We start from the raw sequence: 9,740 nt of genomic DNA, 5'->3' as shown, positions 1-9,740 counted from the left end.
TATCAGTGGTTCCGGCAGCCATCGTTTCACGATATTTGGCATCGGGAGTGTTTATGCTTCTTTTGGAATGGCTTTCTTTCTGCTTCTTAAAGCAGTTTTTTAGTATAATTTTTTTAAAATTTTATACTAAAAAGCAGCTTTAAGAAGAAGAAAAAAAACCATCCCAAACGAAGCCTTACTCACGATAAGGGTTTTGCAGTGCTGCCACTACAAAAACCCTTAAATGATTAAATAACATTGGATCGGTTACATGTTTTTTTGGAATTTACATGCATATCATTTTATTTCATGCTATTTATATATATCTATCACTCGAAATTTTAATATTACATTCATATCACTCATATATAATTTTAATATCAAATATATCACTCATTTATTTCATTCTTACCACATATACCGTCTTATAAATTTTAATATTTTAGTCTATGCACCCATATTTATTCTATGGATGATAGTCATGTAATATTAAAGTTTTAGATATTAGATATGTAAATAACATAAAATAAAGTGGTATGTATGTAAATCCCCCATTTTTTTATTATAAGAGCTAGATTTTTATTTATATCTAATTAAAAGAAATTTAACCATTTTTTTAGGTATGTCTTTATTTTTCTTAGCATAGAACAAATATAATATATTTGCTCTGCTAACTAGTCAAAGGAAGTCCTATATTTTATGTGGCAAAATCACCTAAGGTGACTCTTTCTTATCTTATATGTTATTGGAGCTATTTTAACCTTTTTCATGTATATAGTTGATACATAATAAAAAATTATCTTGATCGGGCATGGATCTCGAGGAAAATTAAATTGGAAAGTTCCGAAATTAAATTTGGGATCATCCAAACTCTAATTTAACAAACTTATAGTCAAACTGAACACCTTGAGAATACAAACCTATCGACACCAAATTCGACTCAATCAAAGCCCAAATGAGTCCAAATCAAGGTCCCGAAACATCATTGGACGGTTCAAACTAGAAATTGGATTACCAAACAATTTTCAAACGTGACATGCTTATAGCCGAATCGAGCGGCTTGACTAGATGAATCCAACAATCCCAAGATCAATGAATTTCGACATCATTAAGTCCTTCAAAATGTCTAGCAAACGATCCATGATCAAGGGATTCAACATATGTCATCCATCCAAACCACTCCCCATCTACCTTTGATCTTCCTCTTATTTACGGGTCATGTCACTCTAGAAAATATATAAATTCCTCTTTAAAAAGGACCCCAAGCAAGAGAATAAGAGAGAGATCGGAGATTGCTCTTGCCCCTTAGCTCCTCCTAATCCACCTGCTGCCCAAAGTTCCACCATACCACTACATGACGCCGGAGTTCCGTCGGACCACCACTTAACTCCCGGAGTTTCGCCAAGCCACCACCCAACGCCCGGAGTTTTGTCGGACCACCACTTGACGTCGATGTTCCACGGAGTCACCACCTGACGCTTAGAGTTCCACAGGACCACCACTTGACGCCGAAGTTCCACCAGACCACCACCTAAAGCCTGGAGTTCCGCCGGGCCACCACCTGACGCCCGAAGTTCCGCTAGGCCACCACCTGACTCCCGGAGTTCGCCTGGGCCACCACCTGACACACGGAGTTCCGTCGTACAACCACCTGACGCTGGAGTTTCGCATGACCACCATCAAACTCCCGGAGTTCCGTCGGGCTGCTACCTTATGCCCGGAGTTCCACCGAACCACCACTTGACGTTCGGAGTTTCTTCAAACCACCACATGACATTGGAGTTTTGTCAGACAACCACATGACGTTGAAGCTCCGTCGTACCACCACATGACGCTCAGAGTTTCATCGGACCACCACCTGACGCATGGAGTTCCACCAAACCACAACTTGATGCCCGGACTCCCGTCGGGCCACCGCCTTAAGACAACGGTATTTCTAACCCCTGTCTCCTAACGAATACGATCCTTCCGACCTCCACCGCCAGACAACGATTTTTCTGACCCATGTCTCATGCCGACGATGGTCCTTCCGACATTTGCCGCCTACTACAATACTTCATACCTCTATTGCCAAACAATGGTCTTTTTGACCCCTATCTTCTACTTACTGCGATCCTTCTTACCTCTGTTGCTTACTACGGTCCTTCCAACCTCCACTGCCAAACAACGGTCTTTCTTATCCCTGTCTCCTGCCGACTACAGTCCTTCCGACCTCCGTCGCATACTACGGTCATTCTTACTTCCACCGGTAGACAACAGTCTTTTTATGATCCCTGTCTCTCACCTACTATGATCCTTCCGACCTCCACCGCTAGACATCGAACTTTCTAACCCTTGTCTCATGCCTAATATGATCATTCCAACCTCCGTCGCGTGCTAACAAAATGAACATATCGATATTGATTGCTCTAATTTCTATCATGTAATGCATTCTATGTGATGTATATATGTCATATGATGACAAAGCCTTCCTTCCAATAAATGACCTTATTTATAATCGATTGCAAATAATAGTGGATTCATTCAAACTATGTTAGTCTCATTGGTTTTCTCCCTTTTTAGGGGTTTCCACGTAAAATCTCTGGTGTGTTTTATAAACGCTACACTATCTCTTTTATCTACTTGTATGCTAGATCTTCGTACAAAACTAAGACGTTAAATATCATATTTTTCTACCACTGCGAATATTCCAGGATGCAATGCTATATATTTAAATAATTATTTTTTTTTTATTAAAACTCAACTTTGACTTATTTAACAAAGATATTTAGTAAGTAAATTTAAATAATATTTAAAATTCAAATTATATTTAAATTTGAATAAAATTTAATAAAAAAATTTAAAAAATATAATACCCAATTAGACAATTCGATATTTACATGCCCCAAAGCCGTGCAAGGTTAAAGAACATAATAAAATGTTTATTTGCTGGTAAGAAGGTAATCACACGGACCGAGCCGACTATAAGAACGCAACCTATCGGATCATCAAAGGATCTTCTATTAGGGTTTTATGCTCGCTTCCTCTGTTGACGCCGACCACCGATCCGCTCTGAAATGGTTACAACCCTAATTTTTACCTCGACTTTAATCTTACAATTGCAAATCCAACACCTTCTTATATCGCTCACAGGGAAAAGGTACGGGATCTTTTGGTAAGCGGAGGAACAAAACTCATACATTATGCGTGAGATGCGGCCGAAGGAGCTTTCACCTGCAGAAGAGTACCTGCTCCTCCTGTGGCTACCCTGCCGCTCGCATCCGCAAGTGTAAGAACTGATACTATATTTTGTCGTCTTAAACTCTTTTTGCTAGAAATTTCATGTGCCTATCTTATATTACTTACGATTTGTCCATATTTCTATAAAAATTTTAAATTATTGATCTTATGGGAAGCGTCACTGTAAATAGAAATAAGCTTTCATGAGATCCACTTTATTGTTGGTCTGTTTGGATGCAGGATTTAGGCCGGATTAAGGCAAGATTTGAGCTAAATTCTGCCAAACCCCCCAAAAATGCGAAGTTTAAAGCCTCGTTTAGTTTTGCTTACACCGTTTGCCTGTTTGAAACAGCAAAATCAGTTAACAGTGGCTGTTTGGAAGCACAGCTTTTATATAATTAATTTTCCTGAAATTGCATTTTTTTTGTCGCCCCTAAAAGTTTTTATATATCTGCTTATCCAGTTTAAAACTCCTGTTTTTAAACGAAATAGTCGAAATTATCCCTAACTATTTTTATTTTAATCTCAGATGTGTATTTTTATTTGTAAAAATAGGCCATTCAACTATTTTAATTAATTGAATTACGAAAGTGTTCGGATCTGACGACGGATATTGACACAAATTGGTTCGTGTTTACATAGAGTAGCACTCTTTTGTTTGAAACTTGCATATTGCATTTGAATAACAAAAATTACAACAAAAATACAAATATAACTATATACTTTTAACACAAAAAAAAAAAAGAGAAATAAAGCTATCATTATCATTGCTCATCCGTACAAATTTATACTTTAAAACAAACTTTATACAAAAATTGGCTACTCTGTTGGCTTGTTTTACTATGTCCTGGTAGATTAAAGGGAGATTGTTTGCTCGAGGCCATAAGAAAATTTCCCCTCGCATTGCGGATAATAGCCCCCAAGCCAACTTGGCGAGATGGTAAAAGAGCATCAGCAATATTTATATTGATATAATCTAGAGGGGGACACCAAAGGTGGACGCTGGATAGCGCAAACTGCTTTTTGGTATCCTGGTATTCCAAGAGAGGATGAAGGTGTGGTTTGCTGAGTGTTCCAAGTATGGTGGCCACAAGAAATAGCAGTCCCATACGATTGCCTGTACTTGTTGGCATTTCTTGCTCGTTAATGCTAATAAATCGTGGAGCAATAAATCCAAACGGTAGGTGTGGTTGAGGTGTTGAAGGAATTGGAGAGGTTAGTGATACTAAGGAACCTTGGTATGGAGATTCACCCTATACCATGAAAACCTTCCAAATTTTAGCGAGCCTATTGTATTGCATAATTAGCATCCTTTGTGGGGAAAGTTTGTTTTTTGTGCTTTTCACATCTTGGAAAGCCAAGGAAAGTAATAGTAAGGTTCAATAGTTGTTTATAAGGGTGTAAACGAGTTGAGTCGAGCTCGAGTCACCATATGCTAGGGGTGTAAATGAGTCGAGCTGTACTCGAGTCACGACTAACTCTAGCTCGGCTCGTCCAATGAATAGTGGGCTCGAATTCGAGCTTGAGCTTGTATATTGAGCTCGAGCTCGAGCTCGACTCATTAAAATTGACCTAAGCTCGAGCTCGACTCGTTAATTCGAGTTTGTTAGAGGAGCTTGCCGGCGTCCACAAAGCTCATTGTTGTTGGAGAAGACCGTCGGATGTGTTGCCTCAACATCTCATTGAGGCCCGTTGAATTCATTTACACTATAGTACCGAGCTCAATGGAGAAGGTTTGTAGGCGTGCAGCTCGTTTTGTAATGAAAAAAAAAAATTTAATGAAGGATATGATTGGCTTATAGGCTTATGAAAGCAAAAAATCAGCATTAATGAAGAATATGACAAAAGTTGTACTTTATTGTTTTAAAACTTTTTTAGAAAAATTGAAAACATGATTTAAGCTCATAACATCATTTAATGATTTTTTTTCTTCAGATTAAAAAAAAAATTTAAATATCAAAGATAATATTTAAATTTTGTTTTAAAAAATACAAGTCGACTCGTGAGCTGACGTGCCAAGTTTTATTGAACTTGAACTCAAGCTCATGACTCGGTAAGCTCGACTCGCATGTTCGTTCATGAGTTGAGTTCAAGCCAGCTCTCGAGCAAGCTCTGCTCATTTACACCCCGAGTTCGAGCCTGTTGATGAGCCATCTCATTTGTTATGAAAGAGAAAAATCGATTATGATTCAAATAATTATTATAATAAATTGTTAAAAAGAATGAGAAAATGGAAGAAAAATAATAAAGAACCACTTTATATAAAAAGTGAGATATATTTTTTAAACATTTTTAATAACTTTATACTTAAAATCATGAATACTAATATATATTAAGTGCATTTTTTATTCATATTTTTAAATGTGCAGGCTCGTGAGCTAACGAGTTGAGTTAGGATGAGCTCAAGCTTGGCTTGTTCACCCATCGAGCTCGACTAACAAGCCATTTATTGAGCTGAGCCCTAGTCGGCTCACGAGTCAGCTTGACTCACTTACACCCCTAGACTTGTTCGTTTAATATTCCTTGCATTGTTCTACTTTTTTATTTTATTTTATACTTTATTATATCCTTTGTTAAATTAAGAGAAAAGGTTTGATGACATATGGTTTTCTAGTAGTTGTCTTGCTCACTTGTGCGAGCTCTAATTATTGGAAAAAATGTAGTAATGCAGTCATGTAACCAGATTTGTCTCCATGATTTTTTTTTGTAAGATTGGTGACATGTTGCAGACTGATCTAAAATTGTATTGTGAAACACCCAAGTCTTTAGCATTTAACCTGAAATTGCTGAATCTGAACCCATTTTTGATGAGTTTGTTTATTGGATTGTTTTTTGAAGCTAGAAGTCTAGAAGATATTAGTACATCCCGATTCTCAGTAAGTGAATAACGCAAGATATTTTATGAATTTGTTGTTTTTGGGAGTTTTTGACGAGCAATTTACTTGTTTTGGATGAGATAGGCAGTACATAAAGCTGGAAGAATTAAAGGATGTATCAATTTACAGATATTTTAGATCTTTCTTTATGCATATGAAAAAAAAATATTGTTTGAGGATCTACTGCTGCTTGGGACTTTTAATTCCAAGTCATGAAGACTTTATTAATGATGACTATTGTATGATTTTGTTATTGTCCATTTTATTTGGCGTTACTTTTTAGATTTTGTTTTTGCCTCCTAAAATTTTAGAAGTTGGCATATGCACTGTGTTAAAAGAAGCAACATATCAATCTTTCTTTTTTGATTTTGGTAAGGCTTATGGCTTTGTTTTGTATGTTTCATGAAAGCATCCATGTTTAAAACTGTGTAGAGGTTGGTTCTTTGCATATAGCATTTTTATGGATTATTTCTATTGTTTGCATATAAAATTTTTATACAACTGAGTCTTTATTTTTTGTATCACTCTTGTTGTGCTATAATTAATTTTTATTTTCTTGCCTTAGTATTAGAGTTTTTAATCATGAAGTACCTTGGGGTAAACTTGTTGTCCTTGCAATTGATTGTTTGGTTTTATTCCAACATTATTGATTTATTTTACCTTTGTTAAAGTAACATATAGAATAATGACTTCAAGCACTTGGTCTTTGCAACTTCTTGCAGATAAAAACCAACTATCCATATTTTGTTACACCATTGAATGAACCCACATTCTTTCACCCAACTATTCCATGAGATACATCATCATCCATACTTTATCCAATTAATTTTTGGATTGACATGATAATTCTCTTTTTTTATTTCTTCATTGAGTTTGTATGAGATGCTTACATCTATTTTGCAAATTTATTTGAGACCCAACTGTCAATAACCTTTTTTTAATCTTCTACTGCTTTTATAAAATTTATAAGTGTATTTTCTAGCCTTTTGTTGCACATATCAACATTAATAAGTCTATTTTTGTGTCTGGTAGCATCATATTATTACTCTAATTTTTTTCTTTAATCTCAATACTATTATTAATTTTATCATCTCTTGCGATTCCATATTTTTTTTAAGCTTGCATTAGTCCCCACTTAATGTAGATGTCAATTTTTTTAAGTGAGCCCAATATTTGAATGTTAGTATCTAATATCTTGACCTAATTATGATTTTATAAAATTATATAAATTCCTTCTCATATTATCTTATAACGCATATGCTAGATGATTATCCAACAACTTAACGGATGTATTTTCTTATATTGTTTACATATTAAATTCCTGTAAGTTTTTTATGTCACTTTAATATCCTTCAATTTAATCTATATTTAAATTATCATTCTTATTCCTTTTTTCCATAAATTTTTTTCAACGACTGTGTTTTGCCATATTATACTTATATTCAATGTCTGCATTTATTTAACCCAATTATGATTTGTACAATGATACATCAATCTAATTATGGTTTTATATAATTTATCATCTAAATCTTCTTCTAATTCTGCATGATACCAACTTTCAAGACTCCGTCATTTTAATCATCATAGCCATAACTCTTTAGTTAATTTCTTTTTATATATCTTCATTCGTTTTATTATTTGGTTGTAGATATGCAAAATTTTTGAGCGGTCAGATGGCTAATTTTTTCTGCTATTAATTTATAATTAATTGATAATTATTATAACACTATCAAGCCTATTGTCCTATCTCATGGAGGGTGTGGTTTAGTGTTACCTAGATGGCTCATTGTCTTTCATTAATATTAAATGATAATTGTTAATATCTTTCACGATAAAATTATAAAATTTATGATCAATATTTGATTTTAAATGTAAATCTTTGTGCCAATTAATTTTCTTCGTATAACAGCATATGCCTTCTTAAGATTAAAAATAAAATCATATGAAGTTTCATTCTTTATACTCTATATTTCACCAATAATCATCTTTGAATTAAAATTATTTATAAATTTGATCTTCATAGCATGAAATCAAATTAGTTATTAGGAATTAATCTAATTTTTAAAGGTTTCGTTCCAGTGCTCGCACACATGAATTTGTTGTTTTACATTTTAGTTTAATTTTTCTCATCGCATAACAATCTTGATAATCACCTTTTTTTACTTTCCTTGGTAAATGAAGATTATCTCATCTACTTGTCTTTGTGTCACCTATATGGCAATTACTGCAATTTGTATTTGCTATTGATGAATCAAATTAATAGCTCCGCCCATCGGCTTGCTGATACTTTTTATCATTCATGATTTTGTTTTAGTTGAGCTATATGATGATCATCTTCTGTCTTTGTGTTCATTTTGAGTTTTAATATTTCTGTTAGGTTATTTGCCACATAACTTCTCTATTTAGTGTTTGTGTTGGCTTGCTTCAAAACGCGCAGTGAAGCAATACAATAAAAAAGTTAAAATTCTCTCTTCAAGTTTGCATGACTAAATGTATGCATGATATGGTGCTTTTACTGGATTTTTACTTGATCTACTTAAACATTAACCATTTTGAATCATGAATCAGATAATTGGAGTATTAAAGCAATTAAGAGGAAGACCGCTGGCACCGAAAGAAATCTGCGCCACTTACCTCGTAGGTTCAAGAGCAACTTCAGAGAAGGTATTATATGCTATTCTTTTGCATTTTAGCATTTTAGTAGCTCTGTGCCTTATAAAAACATATTTCTAACATGTTGAATTTTGCTTATACTACCATGAATTGAGCTTTTATTTGAGAAAAATCTAACTGATTTATTTGAACATAAAAGATGTTTTGCATGCAGGAACCCAAGCTGCACCCAGGAAGAGGGCTGCTACTGCAGCTTCTGCTGCATTTTAAGCTTTAATAATTTTGATGTTAATTGGTTTTCGAAGAGTTATTCTTACATTGTTGGGTTAGATTGACTTCAATTTTCAATTTAACTATTATCAGAATTTCTCCAACTCTTCTTAGTTTGAATCGTGATTGACCTTGTTTTAATTTCTTAAATGCAATGATGGTTGATGAATGAAATATTTATCTTTGAATGTTGCCTGCTTTAAAAGGGTGCATGTCTGAATATAACAATATCAAATGCAAGTTGTAGAGAGTGAATAAAATGGAGGGGGTTGGAAGGGCCTTGTGGCATTGGAGTTGTCCTTAATAGTTTGGATATGCATTGATGTTAAATAACCATCGATACGGCGCGGACACGGCATTATAATTTGGATTTACAAAATCCTGAGGGTGTTAAATCAGCAACAAGAACCACCGACAGTAGAGAGATAGTGGTTAAAGGTTGATTTCTAACATGATTAGGAACATAAAATAATAAACATTGTAGATTTCAACTTAGAAGAGAGAGTGTTTTACTATCTTCAACCACACACTAATCTACAAAAATTAAGGACAAATCATATATACATAAACATATGAAGGTTCATTTGATTTCTAATATGATTGAATGATCTACCTTGATCGGATAAGCACATTCTTAGCCATCGGGTGGTTATTATGAGACTAATCAAAATTTTATCATAAGAGATTCCTCAAGAAAAGATTAAAAAAAAAAAAGAATCCCACTAAGATAGGATCAATAAGTCTTATCCTAACTTGTGTAAAATATTCAATCATTTTCATTTG

At 34.3% G+C, this 9,740-nt stretch overlaps 1 protein-coding gene across 1 annotated transcript; it reads left to right on the top strand.

The window, feature by feature from the left end:
- Positions 1–2,879: 2,879 nt before the first annotated feature.
- On the top strand, positions 2,880–9,131 carry LOC110104121 (60S ribosomal protein L37-1). The gene is made up of 4 exons (XM_028693127.1): positions 2,880–3,038; positions 3,112–3,247; positions 8,643–8,738; positions 8,902–9,131. Exons 1-4 carry the CDS (start codon positions 3,036–3,038, stop codon positions 8,955–8,957), a joined length of 291 nt encoding a protein of 96 aa, XP_028548960.1. The 5' UTR covers positions 2,880–3,035; the 3' UTR covers positions 8,958–9,131.
- The last annotated feature ends 609 nt before the right edge of the window (positions 9,132–9,740 follow it).

Source organism: Dendrobium catenatum, unplaced genomic scaffold (genome assembly GCF_001605985.2).
Source record: "Dendrobium catenatum unplaced genomic scaffold, ASM160598v2 fragScaff_scaffold_30, whole genome shotgun sequence".
Lineage (NCBI taxonomy): Eukaryota > Viridiplantae > Streptophyta > Magnoliopsida > Asparagales > Orchidaceae > Dendrobium > Dendrobium catenatum.
The sequence above is the reverse complement of the archived record's forward strand: the minus strand, read 5'-3'. Positions and strand labels throughout refer to the sequence as shown.